Source organism: Xenopus tropicalis, chromosome 5 (assembly GCF_000004195.4).
Source record: "Xenopus tropicalis strain Nigerian chromosome 5, UCB_Xtro_10.0, whole genome shotgun sequence".
Classification (NCBI taxonomy): domain Eukaryota; kingdom Metazoa; phylum Chordata; class Amphibia; order Anura; family Pipidae; genus Xenopus; species Xenopus tropicalis.
Window position 1 is genome coordinate 151,825,052 of NC_030681.2, and position 18,057 is coordinate 151,843,108.

The following is an 18,057-nucleotide window of genomic DNA, read 5'->3' on the forward strand; positions in this document are numbered from 1 at the left end:
GTATTATATATATATATATTTATATATATATATATATATATATATATATATATATAGTGAGTAATCCCTTAGATAGAAGTCAAATGGGCGTGTAAATGAAGTGTAAAGGGAAAGTACATCCTATGTAAGCAGATGATTGGAGACAGAGTAATAAGATGCACCAATGATTAGGGAGAATACATCTATTAATGGGATAGTTGGGTAAGGAGGCTGGGCCCATGTTATTGTTTATAAATATGATCCATTTGGCCTAAACTGTCGCACAGGGTTATTATTACTATTAGGGTTAATGGAGAAGGCAAGCAGAAGCACCGTAACTAGTGGGGCATTCTGATCCTGCCCCTAATGGGAGGTGTGATTGGTTGTATCAGGGGATACTGGCAGGGCAGGGGGGCAGGTGTTGTTATGGGAATTTAATGAGAAATAAAAGGACAGAGATTACAAACTGGTACATGTGGGTGTGTCTGGGCTTCACCATCACTGGGTGCAAGTGGGTTGGTTCCAGTTGTTTTTGGGTGGAGTTAAGTTTGGGGGGTGCTTTGGTCAGGGGGTCATTTAGGCTTCTAATTGGTCACACAGACTAGGCCAGTGCCCTAAACAACTAAGTGTCACTATGCCCAGGGCGGGGGATCAGAAAGGTTCTTACCTGGATATTCATGCAGTCTCAGGCGACTGGGAAACTGTAATAATGGCAGATAAAGGCTAACGGGGCAGCGCCAGTACTGAGCCCAGAACCCACTGACTGTAACCACTGGCTTTATAGGGCAAAGCTGCCCGGTGTACAACAGACATAAGACATTTCTATGTAAAGTCCAATTGGGCCTGTAGTTCTGACACCTAAAGGCTGGTTACACAATCCTATTGGTTTGGACCCAACTGTAAGCCTATTGGGGCAGGATGAGGGAGAAGCATATAGTTATAGGGGTGTCAGGCCATGGGCAAGTCCATTTGAACACACGGCCGAGGGAAGGGGAGATTTCCCCCCCCCCCCCCCCCCCCCAATTCCCACAGAATAAAGACAAGAAACGAATGGGCAGATAATAGGGTACTGGCACCTTGCTGCTGGGCATGCAGGGGTTAAATGAAACGAGGCTCCTATTCCAACAGTTTCTCCCAGAGTTTAATGAATTCCTCCCTTTATCCCCCCAATTCCTGGGTGCCTGCCCCGCCCCCCCCCCCCCCGCTCTGCCGCTAATGGGGGATTTATGTTACTTTCATATCCCTTTTTGCATTTCAAATCCAGCGATTTCTAGGGATGTTCAGAGCCGGAGACACAATGTGATTCTACGTGTGAGATCCCAGCCCAGCGCCCCGAGATTCTCTCTATTCCTTCTATTTAGCAATATTCTCCTACAGGCAACGGCTTCACCCTCCATGGGGGGGGGGGGATTTGGGGATTTTTTTAATTCAACTAAACACCGGAGTCAAAGAACCAGAACCCATATTCCACTGCCCCCAACGACGGCTGCATAATGGCACCAGTATGGGTGCTTCTCATCTTACCCCCCCCCCCACTTTCCCATTTACACTCAGCTATGGAAAGTCCCACTTACATTGGGTTGGGCACTGGGAAACCCAAGCCAAGTCCCACTTACAATGGGTTGGGCACTGGAGAACCCAGCCAAGTCCCATTTACAATGGGTCGGGCACTGGGAAACCCAAGCCAAGTCCCATTTACAATGGGTCGGGCACTGGGAAACCCAAGCCAAGTCCCATTTACAATGGGTCGGGCACTGGGAAACCTAGCCAAGTCCCACTTACAATGGGTTGGGCACTGGGAAACCCAAGCCAAGTCCCACTTACAATGGGTTGGGCACTGGAGAACCCAGCCAAGTCCCACTTACAATGGGTCGGGCACTGGGAAACCCAAGCCAAGTCCCATTTACAATGGGTCGGGCACTGGGAAACCCAAGCCAAGTCCCATTTACAATGGGTCGGGCACTGGGAAACCCAAGCCAAGTCCCATTTACAATGGGTCGGGCACTGGGAAACCCAAGCCATGTCCCATTTACAATGGGTCGGGCACTGGGAAACCTAGCCAAGTCCCACTTACAATGGGTTGGGCACTGGAGAACCCAGCCAAGTCCCACTTACAATGGGTCGGGCACTGGGAAACCTAGCCAAGTCCCACTTACAATGGGTTGGGCACTGGAGAACCCAGCCAAGTCCCACTTACAATGGGTCGGGCACGGGGGAACCTAGCCATGTCCCACTTACAATGGGTTGGGCACTGGAGAACCCAGCCAAGTCCCACTTACAATGGGTCGGGCACGGGGGAACCTAGCCATGTCCCACTTACAATGGGTTGGGCACTGGAGAACCCAGCCAAGTCCCACTTACAATGGGTCGGGCACGGGGGAACCTAGCCATGTCCCACTTACAATGGGTTGGACAGTGGGGAACCCAAGCTAAGTCCCACTTACAATGGGTCAGGCACTGGGGACACTAGCCAGTGTCCTGGGCACTGGGGACACTAGCCAGTCTGCTGGGCACTGGGGACCTACACCTCCCTGCACCTTGAGAAAGACTTTGGCATTTAGAGGGTACTGGGTGTGTTGCATCACTAAGAGATCACCCATGGTTTCTATAATACAATATATATCCTATTGTGTACCGAGTATAAAAGTGCTTTGCAAAGAGAGTGAATACTGCGGTCTCTGCGTACCCCCCGACTCTCTCTCTCTCACACATACCCCCCGACTCTCTCTCTCACATACCCCAATAATAAAGCAGAAATAAAATAACATTTCTAATAATGAGATACAACCTACCAACTGCCGGCTGCCAAGAAGTTGGTTTCCTTGGGAGAGCTGAGGATTCTGGGAAGCCTGCCATGACAGTTGGGGGGGGGGGAAGCAGACAGACCCCTGGTAGTGGTACATGCCAGGGGCACTAGAGAGTCTGACTGCGGGGCAGATAAAGAATCCAGGGAATGTATAAATATGATTAAGGCTGGAAGCACTTTAAACTGGAATGCCAAGATGGAGCAGTCACGTTAAGGGACCCGCGTGGGGGGGTTAATACTGAGAGAGCAAACACACAGGCTATGGCACCATGCCACCCGTACAGGACAAGACCCTACCGGCTAAGTCGAAGAACAAGAGACTGCAGTTATACTGTAAGAGGAACACATATTAAGGACTGAGGAAAGATTGCTAAGGTGCTACGTCTAAGTCTAAGTATTTTCATGTTTGACCCTTCCCGCGCGTCTCGCTGGCATCAGTCGTCGTCCAGAGCCTCTGTCTTGATCTCGTTGGTTCCTTGCCGGGCCAGCGCCAAGATGGTGTGGTTGACGGCTGCCATTTCCACTGCTAATGAGATTGGGTCTTGATGGTCGCTATGGCTCGTACTGTCATCCTAAGCATGTAAGGGGGGAAATGAGAGCCGTTAAATACAAGTCAAAGTCCCGAACACAAGAGATAAATAATATCAATCTCTCTCTCTCACTGACTGCTAATATCCTTATCATTTACAGTAGGGGGTACATTATCCCTTATAATACATGAGTGATACTCAGAGTTCCCTGTATAACTCAGCCTGCAGCCTTGTGCCTTTATATGGGCACAGAACCCCTCAGTGACTGCTAATATCCTTATCATTTACAGTAGGGGGTACATTATCCCTTATAATACATGAGTGATACTCAGAGTTCCCTGTATAACTCAGCCTGCAGCCTTGTGCCTTTATATGGGCACAGAACCCCTCAGTGACTGCTAATATCCTTATCATTTACAGTAGGGGGTACATTATCCCTTATAATACATGAGTGATACTCAGAGTTCCCTGTATAACTCAGCCTGCAGCCTTGTGCCTTTATATGGGGGGCACAGAACCCCTCAGTGACTGCTAATATCCTTATCATTTACAGTAGGGGGTACATTATCCCTTATAATACATGAGTGATACTCAGAGTTCCCTGTATAACTCAGCCTGCAGCCTTGTGCCTTTATATGGGCACAGAACCCCTCAGTGACTGCTAATATCCTTATCATTTACAGTAGGGGGTACATTATCCCTTATAATACACGAGTGATACTCAGAGTTCCCTGTATAACTCAGCCTGCAGCCTTGTGCCTTTATATGGGGGGCACAGAACCCCTCAGTGACTGCTAATATCCTTATCATTTACAGTAGGGGGTACATTATCCCTTATAATACATGAGTGATACTCAGAGTTCCCTGTATAACTCAGCCTGCAGCCTTGTGCCTTTATATGGGCACAGAACCCCTCAGTGACTGCTAATATCCTTATCATTTACAGTAGGGGGTACATTATCCCTTATAATACATGAGTGATACTCCAGCAGGAGGTTGCTGAGTGGCGGGGCTCCCAGTTGGCAGTTGCTGGTCGGAGTGGCACAATACAGGTTCCTTTTGGGCACAGCTGTATGAGTGGTTATTTCCCACCAGTGTAATTAAGTGCCTGCGCTCTGTAGCTTTTCATTAAATCATACAAATAAAGATGCTTATTTAGTTTCCTCAGTCCCAAAATAACCGCTATTAAAATCAAGGAAAATGTGCCGGGGGGGGGGGGGGGGGGGGAGCGAGACTGGCGTTGTTGGGAGGGCCCTAATTATCTCTCAGCACTGGGACCAATGAAATTACGCCATTCCAGGTTCTTAATTATAATTTTTCAACCAAACGATGTGTTCTTCTCATAAAAACCAGACATCAAGTTTAAAACAACAAGGTAGATAGTAGCGGTTTTTCGGCTAAAAGTTGCGCAGCACAGCCGCCATGTTACCCCCTTGTCCCTGTGTATGGAGCCAAACACTGATAGCCTGCCCTACCCATTACTGGCCAGGGAATAGCAAGATATCTACTGGGCAGGTTTGAATAGGCCCTATTTATTACCCAAATGATTGCCCCCTGGGAGCCATTAAGGTGAAGACACACAGGGCTACTTAGTAGCAGCTACTTTTTCACGGCTACTATGCAAGAAAATATCCTGCCATAGACAATACTGAGAATTGCCTCTGCTAAAACACACAGACAATTATCAGTAATTGATCAGCACTATTTCTGTAGCTGCTACTAGTAGCTCTGTGTGTCTTCACCCTTAGGCAACACCTTATTTGTTTGGAGATCTCCCCATTGGGAACAGTATCATTACAAAGCCCGGCTGAACTACAGGGCACTGTAATATCAACTCATAGATGCAGCAGAACCCTCTGGAGATCCCAACCAACCCATCAGCTGAGAGCTATTTACAAACCTGTGCAATAATAAGCAGGAATGTATGAGGAGCCCGAGAAGCAAATACCCAGTACTGACCTTGATGGAGCGCTGTTCCATATCCCCCATTCCCTTTATTCAGCTATAGGGGGAGCAGAGAGGAGAAGCCCAGGTGCTCACCTGTTCCGAATAATCATTTCCATCCACGTCGTCGCTGTTGGAATGACCCCCGGGGCTCTGTACATCGATCCCATGACTCTCCAGGATTGCTGCTTCTTCGAAAAAAGCAAACATGGCCCTAAATTATCTGCAATGGCAACGTCAGTATTCCTAGGGGTACGAGAATGATGGGGGGGAGACAAAGGCATTCCTGCAGATAAAGGGGAAGTAATGCAAACTTTCTGTAATAATTATTAAGGGGGGTTGAAGGCCAAACAAATTACTAACACGGGATAGTGCCAATTCCCCTGTTTAGAGCAAGAAATAACAATAGGCAAAAGGTTTGGAGCAGCCTTGGCACGAGGGGGGTCCATTTAGGAGCCTGGCACTCGTGTGTTACTACGGCCTATGCTACACGCTGCCGACATAATGACAGATGGCAGAAATGGCTGAACAAACTGCAGGAATGTGGCCCATAATATAGGGGTGCCAGGGTGCCATGCTGGGGGCTGCTGCTTGCCCTGGCACATTACCAATGTTGGCTCGTCTCTTGATCTCCTTCCTCCTATTAGCGAACCAGTTGTAGACTTTCAGCGAGGTGACCCGCTCCAGGTCCGACAGCTTCTTGCCTGCACAAACACAGAGAGGAGACAATAAATGTCACTGTTCTGCTTATAGAGATATTGGGGCTCATCTGCAATCTGTGCAGGACCAGGCGCAAATGCCCCCGTTACTCCTCTATAACAAAGCTCTGGCCCCTACGTGCCCCCATCTACACTAGTGCTGCCTGCCAATGTGCCAGTTGCCCCTCTATAACAAAGCTCTGGTCTCTACCTGCCCCTACCTACACTAGTGCTGCCTGCCAATGTGCCAGTTGCCCCACTTTGGTGGAGGGAGCACTGTACCTACAATCTGCTTTGCCCAAGTGGAACGTACCACCTTATTTTTTATTGCCCCGCTACTATACACCTTCTTAAACAACCCCCTCCCTGGCTGCTGGGGTAAATCAAGTTCCCCTTTACTAGTGCTGGGCCAACGTTCACCTTGAGAGTGCAAGAGAGCGCTAGAGCGCTGTGTGTGTACGAGGCACCTACACTGAGCCAAGCCGGCCCTGGCACTGCCGCTGAGCAGCCTGGCACCCTACCAAGGCCCTTAATAGCAAATGAATTATTGTGCAGACATGAATTATGTAGATGGCGGTGATTTCTACTCGGCATTTCAAGGTCTTTGCTGAATAATATGTAAAGATAAACAAAGCGCCGGCTATCTGCATTAACAGGTGCATTAACTCGGTGACATGGCTGCGCAACAACAGGAGGCCAGCGACGCAAACATCCGTCTGCCTGCCATCCGCTATTAATAGAGATACAGAGATTCCGCTGCTGCCCGTGCTGCCTCTCCATACAAAGCCGTGCCACTCCTTGCACCCCTGCATCACTTATTTACATCATCAGGTTAAAGGACAAGTAAGATCAAAAGATAAAAAGTGCTCTGTATGCACTCAAATATAATATATACCTCTATATCTCCATCTGTCTATACGTCTCTATTTATATCTAGCTATCTATCAATCTCTATGTATCTCTCTCAATCTATCTATATCCATCTATCACTCAATCAACTATCTATATCCATCTATCACTCAATCAACTATCTATATCCATCTATCACTCAATCAACTATCTATATCCATCTATCACTCAATCAACTATCTATATCCATCTATCACTCAATCAACTATCTATATCCATCTATCACTCAATCAACTATCTATATCCATCTATCACTCAATCAACTATCTATATCCATCTATCACTCAATCAACTATCTATATCCATCTATCTTTCATTTATCCATCTTTCATTTATCCATCTTTCATTTATCCATCTATCCATCTATCTATATCTATCCATCTATCTATATCTATCCATCTATCTATATCTATCCATCTAACTATATCTATCCATCTAACTATATCTATCCATCTAACTATCCATCCATCTAACTATCCATCCATCCATCCATCCATCTATCCATCCATTCATCTATCATCTATCCATCCATTCATCTATCCATCCATTCATCTATCCATCCATCCATCTATCATCTATCCATCCATCCATTCATCATCTATCCATCCATTCATCATCTATCCATCCATTCATTCATCATCTATCCATTCATTCATCATCTATCCATCCATCCATCATCTATCCATCCATCCATCATCTATCCATCCATCCATCATCTATCCATCCATCATCTATCCATCCATCCATCATCTATCCATCCATCCATCATCTATCCATCCATCCATCATCTATCCATCCATCCATCATCTATCCATCCATCATCTATCCATCCATCCATCATCTATCCATCCATCATCTATCCATCCATCCATCATCTATCCATCCATCCATCATCTATCCATCCATCTATCAATCTATCATCTATCCATCCATCTATCAATCTATCATCTATCCATCCATCATCTATCCATCCATCATCTATCAATCATCTATCCTTCTAGCTCTCTCGCTCTCTGTATAGATTGCTCTAAAGCCACAGGGGCAGCCATTCAAGTTGAAACAGGGCTACAGGACAAACATCTGCAGCCATTGGCTGACCTCAAGCTCCGAATCACTTCCCACAGACCAATAAGGAGCTTTTATTACCCCAGCTAATGGAAGCATGGGGATATATTTCAGCCTATCAGATTCCTCGGCTTATTCCCGTCACATACATGCCGGTGAGCGGTACAAGGGCAGCAGGTTATCCCTGTGACGTCACCTGGTTTCTGTATGACGGCGTTGCAGGCGTTGGCAATCTCCTCGCGCTTGGCCTCGTCCGGGTACTGGTTCTCATTAAAATAGCTGGGAACAGACAAGTGCAACGCATTAGAGCAGCGCGGAGAGATAAAGGGTAAGCGCCCGACGGGCCGACACGCAGGAAACTTCACACATACTTTCCTGACATCCCTGGGATTTGTGGAACAAACATGAGAAAGATTTTTCGGGGCAGCGGCCAAATGGTTTTCCTTTCAAATCAAAAGCGCTCCGTGCGTTAACCCCCTGGTGGCCACATTGTTTTATTGCTTTGCTTACATGTAACGTATCGGTCTGGCTGCTCCTACTCCCTGCAATGCTGCTTCTCACTCCTGAAACTATTTAGTTACAACCTGCTGGGAACTTTTGCTACATTGTTTCAAGAGTCAGACCTGAAAGGAACAGACTGACGCTGCTCTCTGTAGCAATTACATGTACATGTCACTTTAAAACCAGTGAAAAAGGGGTAGTTTGCCTTTAAATGAACTTAATATGAAGCAGTGACATTCCAAGACAGTTTGCAATTGGGCTTCATTTTGTTTTTAAATCATTTAGCTTCCTGTTCAGCGTCTCTACAGTTTGGTGTTTGAGCAGCTGGTTGCTAGAGTCAGACTTACCCTAGCAACAAGGCAGTAGTGTAAATGAGAGGTGACTGGAAAACAAATATTAGGAACTAAGAGCTAAATGATAAAAAGTATCAGTAACAAAATTGTAACCCCACAAGCAATAGTTCCTGGTTGCTGGGGCCAGGGACCCATATTTGAAAGCTGATAATTAATGAAGACCAACTGAAAGGTTGCTAGGGCCAGTGACGACTGACTGTTTTTGTTGCATAAACATAGATATCATAAGGCATAGGTGGGGAAGATGAGCCTATAAACATTACAGGGTATTTAACACAGAAAAAAGGCATTTATATGCATCCGCTTTATTCAATTTTTAGTGGTTTCTAATAAAGTAGCAATTTCAGACCACCAATACCAGGCTTTTGGCTCTGTCTGATAGAGAATGAGCAAGGAGCCTAGGATGATATGACTGCATACACAGACACGTGCAACGGTCATTGCTATTATTTCAGAAACCACTAAAAAGAGGAGATAAATGGTAACTGTAAGAGTGCAGCTGGATTTACATCCCCTGTGATTTCCCACTCCTACTCTCCGGCCAATCAGCTGCGGCTCTTGTTTATTCTACAGAGATGCTTCTAACTGGAACTCCGATATCCAAACTCTGTCAGAACGAGTTATCCAAATTCCCCCACCTCCTCTTTCAAGCCTTTGTTCTTCAGCGCTGGGTGCAGGACTAAATTGGATCCAGTACATTTTATGATCAAGGTATAATGTTATTACCCGAGACAGTTGGCACGTGGCCACGGTACATGCAATGCCCAAAACCGGCTTCTAAGGCTTTTGGAAGAGAAACAAATCGATAGGAGACGGCAGGGTTAGCTAAACCAATAATAATAGCAGGACTGGCAGACGGGATACACGTCTAGGGCCCCAGCCCCACTGTTCTACACTCACATCTCATTGCTGAGAGAGACCGGCCTCTACTATTAAGCACAGGGGGTCTCTGGAGTGACACTAGTGCCAATACGGTAACAAACATGGCACTTCAGAGACCCCATGTGTTTAAAGGGACACTGCCATGATATTTATGGGGTACTTTTTAGCCAGCGCTACACATTAGAACTGCTTTCAGCTAACCTATTGTTTCTCCTACTCCCATGTAACTGGAGGAGTCCCAAGCCGGACTTGGATTTCTTACTATTGAGTGCTATTCTGATACCTACTGGGAGCTGCTATCTTGCTCCCTTCCCATTGTTCTGCTGATCGGCTGCTGGGGGTGAGGGGGGGATATCACTCCAACTTGCAGCGCAGCAGTAAAGTGTGCCCGAGTCTGAGCTTTCAGCCAGCGCTACACATTAGAACTGCTTTTAGCTAATTGTTTCAGCTATTGTTTCTCCTACTCCCATGTAACTGGAGGAGTCCCAAGCCGGACTTGGATTTCTTACTATTGAGTGCTATTCTGATACCTACTGGGAGCTGCTATCTTGCTCCCTTCCCATTATTATGCTGATCGGCTGCTGGGGGGGGGGATATCACTCCAACTTGCAACGCAGCAGTAAAGTGTGACTGAGTCTGAGCTTTCAGAAGGAGCCAGCGCTACACATTAGAACTGCTTTCAGCTAACCTATTGTTTCTCCTACTCCCATGTAACTGGAGGAGTCCCAAGCCGGACTTGGATTTCTTACTATTGAGTGCTATTCTGATACCTACTGGGAGCTGCTATCTTGCTCCCTTCCCATTGTTCTGCTGATCGGCTGCTGGGGGTGAGGGGGGGGGATATCACTCCAACTTGCAGCGCAGCAGTAAAGTGTGAGTGAAGTTTATCAGAGCACAGGTCACATGGCTGTGGCACACTGGGAAATGAAGAATATGGCTAGCCCCATGGGAAAAACAGATTACAATGCAGGATTCTGCTGGAGAAGCTCTATTAACTGATGCGTTTTGAAAAAAAACATGTTTTCCCATGACAGTATTCCTTTAATGGTGAGGGCCAGTTAATTAGTATCATTTCCCAGCCATGCCAAACATAGATTGCACAGTACGGTGTCTGCCTAGGGTCATACCTTTCCATCACAGCCAAGCATTCCTTCCTCCAGGTGAACCGACTTCCCCTTCGTAACCGGAAGGTGCCGGAAGTGGCGGTGACAGGAGGCGGGGTCTGTCTCCATTCTGCGTCTGTGTCTATGGGGATAGGGGCAGGTCGCATGCTTAGTGTTGCACCTGGGGGTAAAAAGAAGAAAAAAACAAAAGTGACCAGAAGGGTTTGCATTAGTTCTATGAGCAAATTCTCTCGTTATACTGCGCTAATGAGGCCGAGGGTCTATCTGCTGCTGTAGTTTAGAGAGGAAAAGTCATTGGATGAGCTAATGAATCAGTTCTAACGGAGGAGATCCAATGAGCAGCAGTGGGGTAGTTAGCGCTGCATGCCTGCTATCATCTCCTTAGGATAAAACAAGGAAATGCGGGGTAATTAGAGGAAGGGATAGATTGCTCTACGTGACATTAGGGATGAGCGCTTATGTTTCGGCAGGAGGAGGAGGGCAGGGAGGTCCCTGGGTGCTCACACACTCCCTATAACGAATACGAGGAGCCTTGCTTCGAGCAGGCAGCAATGTGATTACGGGAGCTGCACAGCATCAGGCTGCCTAATTGGCTGGAAATGTGATTTACTAACCCCACAAGGTACCGCTGGAGATGAAATCACCGGCATTGTGTGGCGCTTCCGAGAAGCACAGAACAACTCATTGTGTAGAGCACAAAGATACTGCTCTGGGTGCAGGGCAGCCACTTAGCCAGCAGGATACCAACGGGCATAAAAAGTTTTGGATCCAATAATGTAACGTGGCGTTTAACCCCCCCCCGCCCCCATCATATGGATCACTGCTCCCAGCAATACGTCCAAAATGTATTATGCAACTGCCCGTAATATTTCTACATGGGACACATGGAACTCCTTTACCCCCACTGCTTCCTATTTAAAGGGGAAGGAAAGGTGAAATCAATAGGGGTTGCCAAATATTAGGCATATATATATAATCACTTAAAGGAACAGTAACACCAAAAAATTCAAGTGTATGAAAGAAATTCCAATATAATATACTGCTGCCCTGCACTGGTACAACTGGTGTTTTGCCTCAGAAACACTACTATGGTTTATATAAAGAATGCAGCTGTGTAGCCATGGGGGCAGCCATTCAAAGGAGAAAAGGCACAGGCACATAGCAGATAACAGATAAAACACTATTGTATTCTACAGAGCTTATCCGTTATCTGCTATGTAACCTGTGCCTTTTCTCCTTTTTTCCAGCTTGAATGGCTGCCCCCGTGGCTACACAGCAGCTTATTTATATAAACTATAGTAGAGTTACTGTAGCAAACACCCCAGCTGTACCAGTGCAGGAATGGCTGCCCCCGGGGCTACACAGCGGGGTATTTATATAAACTATAGTAGAGTTACTGTAGCAAACACCCCAGCTGTACCAGTGCAGGAATGGCTGCCCCCGGGGCTACACAGCGGGGTATTTATATAAACTATAGTAGGGTTTCTGTAGCAAACACCCCAGCTGTACCAGTGCAGGAATGGCTGCCCCCGGGGCTACACAGCGGGGTATTTATATAAACTATAGTAGGGTTTCTGTAGCAAACACCCCAGCTGTACCAGTGCAGGAATGGCTGCCCCCGGGGCTACACAGCGGGGTATTTATATAAACTATAGTAGGGTTTCTGTAGCAAACACCCCAGCTGTACCAGTGCAGGAATGGCTGCCCCCGGGGCTACACAGCGGGGTATTTATATAAACTATAGTAGGGTTTCTGTAGCAAACACCCCAGCTGTACCAGTGCAGGAATGGCTGCCCCCATGGCTACACAGCAGCTTATTTATATAAACTATAGTAGAGTTACTGTAGCGAACACACAACTTTTACCAGTGCAGGGCAACAGTACATTATATTTCATTTACTTTAAAACTCTTTAATTTTTTGGTGTTACTGTTCCTTTAACCGAGACCCTTTCCTTCTCCTTTAAGGAGAACTGCCCAGTATTTCCAAGGATTATTGTGCGTTACAGCGGTACCTGGTCTGGAACAAGTTTATTTTATTAAGGGCAAAACATTGCTAAAGTAACCCAAACATGTGAGGCTCCCACAAAGCAACTCACTCTAACCCTAATACACACCCTAACCCTAATACACACCCTAACCCTAATACACTAACCCTAATACACTAACCCTAACACACTAACCCTTACACACTAACCCTAACACACTAACCCTAACCCCAACACTAACCCTAACCCCAACACTAACCCTAACCCCAACACTAACCCTAACCCAAACACTAACCCTAACCCAAACACTAACCCTAACCCTAACCCTAACCCAAACACTAACCCTAACCCAAACACTAACCCTAACCCAAACACTAACCCTAACCCAAACACTAACACTAACCCAAACACTAACCCTAACCCAAACACTAACCCTAACCCAAACACTAACCCAAACACTAACACTAACCCAAACACTAACCCAAACACTAACCCTAACCCAAACACTAACCCTAACCCAAACACTAACCCTAACCCAAACACTAACCCTAACCCAAACACTAACCCTAACCCAAACACTAACCCTAACCCAAACACTAACCCTAACCCCAACACTAACCCTAACCCCAACACTAACCCTAACCCCAACACTAACCCTAACCCCAACACTAACCCTAACCCCAACACTAACCCTAACCCCAACACTAACCCTAACCCAAACACTAACCCTAACCCCAACACTAACCCTAACCCTAACCCCAACACTAACCCTAACCCCAACACTAACCCTAACCCAAACACTAACCCTAACCCCAACACTAACCCTAACCCAAACACTAACCCTAACCCCAACACTAACCCTAACCCCAACACTAACCCTAACCCCAACACTAACCCTAACCCCAACACTAACCCTAACCCCAACACTAACCCTAACCCCAACACTAACCCTAACCCCAACACTAACCCTAACCCCAACACTAACCCTAACCCCAACACTAACCCTAACCCAAACACTAACCCTAACCCTAACACTAACCCTAACCCAAACACTAACCCAAACACTAACCCTAACCCCAACACTAACCCTAACCCAAACACTAACCCTAACCCAAACACTAACCCTAACCCTAACACTAACCCTAACCCTAACACTAACCCTAACCCAAACACTAACCCTAACCCAAACACTAACCCTAACCCAAACACTAACCCTAACCCAAACACTAACCCTAACCCAAACACTAACCCTAACCCAAACACTAACCCTAACCCAAACACTAACACTAACCCAAACACTAACCCTAACCCAAACACTAACCCTAACCCAAACACTAACCCAAACACTAACACTAACCCAAACACTAACCCTAACCCAAACACTAACCCTAACCCAAACACTAACCCTAACCCAAACACTAACCCTAACCCAAACACTAACCCTAACCCAAACACTAACCCTAACCCAAACACTAACCCTAACCCCAACACTAACCCTAACCCCAACACTAACCCTAACCCCAACACTAACCCTAACCCCAACACTAACCCTAACCCAAACACTAACCCTAACCCCAACACTAACCCTAACCCAAACACTAACCCAAACACTAACCCTAACCCAAACACTAACCCTAACCCCAACACTAACCCTAACCCCAACACTAACCCTAACCCCAACACTAACCCTAACCCAAACACTAACCCTAACCCAAACACTAACCCTAACCCAAACACTAACCCAAACACTAACACTAACCCAAACACTAACCCAAACACTAACCCTAACCCAAACACTAACCCTAACCCAAACACTAACCCTAACCCCAACACTAACCCTAACCCAAACACTAACCCTAACCCAAACACTAACCCTAACCCCAACACTAACCCTAACCCCAACACTAACCCTAACCCCAACACTAACCCTAACCCAAACACTAACCCTAACCCCAACACTAACCCTAACCCCAACACTAACCCTAACCCAAACACTAACCCAAACACTAACCCTAACCCAAACACTAACCCAAACACTAACCCTAACCCAAACACTAACCCTAACCCAAACACTAACCCTAACCCAAACACTAACCCTAACCCTAACCCAAACACTAACCCTAACCCAAACACTAACCCTAACCCAAACACTAACCCTAACCCAAACACTAACCCTAACCCAAACACTAACCCTAACCCAAACACTAACCCAAACGCATAATAACCCCATATTTTACAATAGGGGGTACCATATTAATTCTATAACTTACAGTAGGGGGTATTCAATCCCCTAAATATAATATACATTCATAACCACACAAGTCATGGAGCTCCAAGTTGACTTCTATAAAATATACTCATTTTATTGGGGGGGGGGGGGGGGGGGGGTACAATATTCTTTACAAGACTGGAGTCTCAGTGGAGTTCCAGGATTATCCTCTATTTACCAGGGTTGGTCTTCTCCAGCTGGTACCATCGGTAAAAAGCCCTTTTCTTCTGCTCGCTCAGGTCGGATCCCTGCTGCAGCAGCCAGTGTGAGATGCGACTCTGACTGATACCTGAAGCACAGAAAATCCTCATAAGTACAATTGTGTTACTGGGGGAGTAAAGCTGTGCTCAAAGAGCCTACCCGCCATTCCATACAGGGCAGTTACTGGGAACGTATATGGACCCGCACGCGGCAAGGCCTATGCCTAGGCAATGAGTACCTTCAGATTCCTCAATGCCCAGTGCTTGGGGACTATACTTATACAGGTATGGGACCTGTTATCCAGAATGCTCAGGATCTGGGGCTTTCTGGATTAGGGGTCTTCAAGTAATTTGGATCTCCATACCTTAAGTCTACTAAAAAATCATTTAAAACATGAAATAAACCCAATAGGGCTGTTCTGCACCCAATAAGGGGTAATTATATCTTAGTTGGGATCAAGTACAGGTACTGTTTTATTATTACAGAGAAAAGGGAATCATTTAACCATTAAATAAACCCAATAGGGCTGTTCTGCCCCCAATAAGGGGTAATTATATCTTAGTTGGGATCAAGTACAGGTACTGTTTTATTATTACAGAGAAAAGGGAATCATTTAACCATTAAATAAACCCAATAGGGCTGTTCTGCCCCAATAAGGGGTAATTATATCTTAGTTGGGATCAAGTACAGGTACTGTTTTATTATTACAGAGAAAAGGGAATCATTTAACCATTAAATAAACCCAATAGGGCTGTTCTGCCCCCAATAAGGGGTAATTATATCTTAGTTGGGATCAAGTACAGGTACTGTTTTATTATTACAGAGAAAAGGGAATCATTTAACCATTAAATAAACCCAATAGGGCTGTTCTGCCCCCAATAAGGGTAATTATATCTTAGTTGGGATCAAGTACAGGTACTGTTTTATTATTACAGAGAAAAGGGAATCATTTAACCATGAAATAAACCCAATAGGGCTGTTCTGCCCCCAATAAGGGGTAATTATATCTTAGTTGGGATCAAGTACAGGTACTGTTTTATTATTACAGAGAAAAGGGAATCATTTAACCATGAAATAAACCCAATAGGGCTGTTCTGCCCCAATAAGGGGTAATTATATCTTAGTTGGGATCAAGTACAGGTACTGTTTTATTATTACAGAGAAAAGGGAATCATTTAACCATGAAATAAACCCAATAGGGCTGTTCTGCCCCCAATAAGGGGTAATTATATCTTAGTTGGGATCAAGTACAGGTACTGTTTTATTATTACAGAGAAAAAGAAAATAATTTTTAAAAATTTGAATTATTTGCTTATAATGGAGTCTATGAGAGATGGCCTTCCCATATTTCGTAGTTTGCTGTATAATGGGATTCTGGATAATGGATCCTATACCTGTATAGAGAAGACTGGGACTGCTGAGCATGATGGGAGTCACTTGGTTATTGCTACGATTTTGCCAAACTCACACATGGGGATATGAGCTGAATAATGTGAAGTTAGCAATAAAATATATATATATATATATATTTTATCTAAAGATGAATCTAAAGCTTCCCCTGAATGTCAGTTTCCCATGTCCCACGCTAGTTCCCCTTTGATTTGATTAACAGCGTGCCTGTAAACCGTGCAGAAGAGAAAGGAAAGGGTTTAAGGACCCATAAACATGTCAGGATGTTCAGGACAATGGCCCATAAATCCCAGATATATATATATATATATATTACCGTGCAAGACCCAGCAACTGTGAAACATCTGGGGCATCAAGCACAGATGTGGGGGGGGGCACAGAGAAGGCAAGGGGGGGGGAGCTTCTTACCAGTCACTTGGGCAACGACTGCTTGGGATATTCTCCTGTTGGCAAGAAACGCCTTGATTTCTTCTTTAATGACGCTGCTATCCCTCCTGTGGGCACAGACAGACACACAGACGGTTCATGTGTGATGCCTACAATTGTCACATCTGCCCCCTACTGGCAATGGCCCCCCCAAAAAAAAAAAATAAGAATAGAAACACTATACTGTATTTACTTTAGAAACCCCTGAGCTGCAGCAGCCCTATACCAGTAATGATCCAGGCCTACACAGTTGCCCCCAGCAGCTCCCCATCTTGGCTCTTGTTAGGCCATCTTTTGTGTGTCAGTGGCACGGCACATGCTCAGTGGGCTCTAGGCTGCTGCTGGGAAGCTAAGCTTGGGGACAGTTGGAAACTATCAAAAAACCAGCGAGATCACAGAAGCTGATGCTACAGGGCTGATTATTATTCAATTCTGACGCAGACTGCACCGATTCCTATGATGCCATGCAATGTGAATTAATTACTTATCAGTCTTGTATTGTGACAAGGCTGTGTTATATTATATATACTGTATACAGCGTTATATAGTATATATTGTGACTGTTATATTGTATATATATACAGTATATAGTGAGTGTTATATTTTATATATACAGTATACAGTGAGTGTTATATTCTATATATACAGTATACAGTGCCTGTTATATTCTATATATACAGTATATAGCGAGTGTTATATTCTATATATACAGTATACAGTGAATGTTATATTTTATATATACAGTATATAGCGAGTGTTATATTCTATATATACAGTATATAGCGAGTGTTATATTCTATATATACAGTATATAGTGAGTGTTATATTCTATATATACAGTATATAGCGAGTGTTATATTCTATATATACAGTATATAGCGAGTGTTGTATTCTATATATACAGTATATAGTGAGTGTTATATTCTATATATACAGTATACAGTGCCTGTTATATTCTATATATACAGTATATA

General features: G+C 45.1%; 1 protein-coding gene across 5 annotated transcripts in view; it reads right to left on the reverse strand.

Annotated features, from left to right (window-relative positions):
* Positions 1-739: 739 nt before the first annotated feature.
* hmbox1 (homeobox containing 1) overlaps positions 740-18,057 on the reverse strand; it is a 57,797-nt gene continuing 40,479 nt past the window's right edge. For 2 of the 5 annotated variants that reach the window (XM_031903084.1, XM_031903087.1), the window contains 7 exons: positions 17,066-17,151; positions 15,225-15,335; positions 10,795-10,951; positions 8,128-8,210; positions 5,868-5,963; positions 5,356-5,450; positions 740-3,357 (listed from right to left, as the gene is read on the reverse strand). In XM_031903084.1, coding sequence (XP_031758944.1) covers positions 3,220-3,357; positions 5,356-5,450; positions 5,868-5,963; positions 8,128-8,210; positions 10,795-10,951; positions 15,225-15,335; positions 17,066-17,151 — 766 coding nt within the window. In that variant the 3' untranslated portion in view covers positions 740-3,219. Of the gene's footprint in view, positions 3,364-5,355; positions 5,451-5,867; positions 5,964-8,127; positions 8,211-10,794; positions 10,952-15,224; positions 15,336-17,065; positions 17,152-18,057 lie in introns of all 5 variants that reach the window. The other 3 variants (XM_031903086.1, XM_031903085.1, XM_031903088.1) reach the window with 3 other exon arrangements.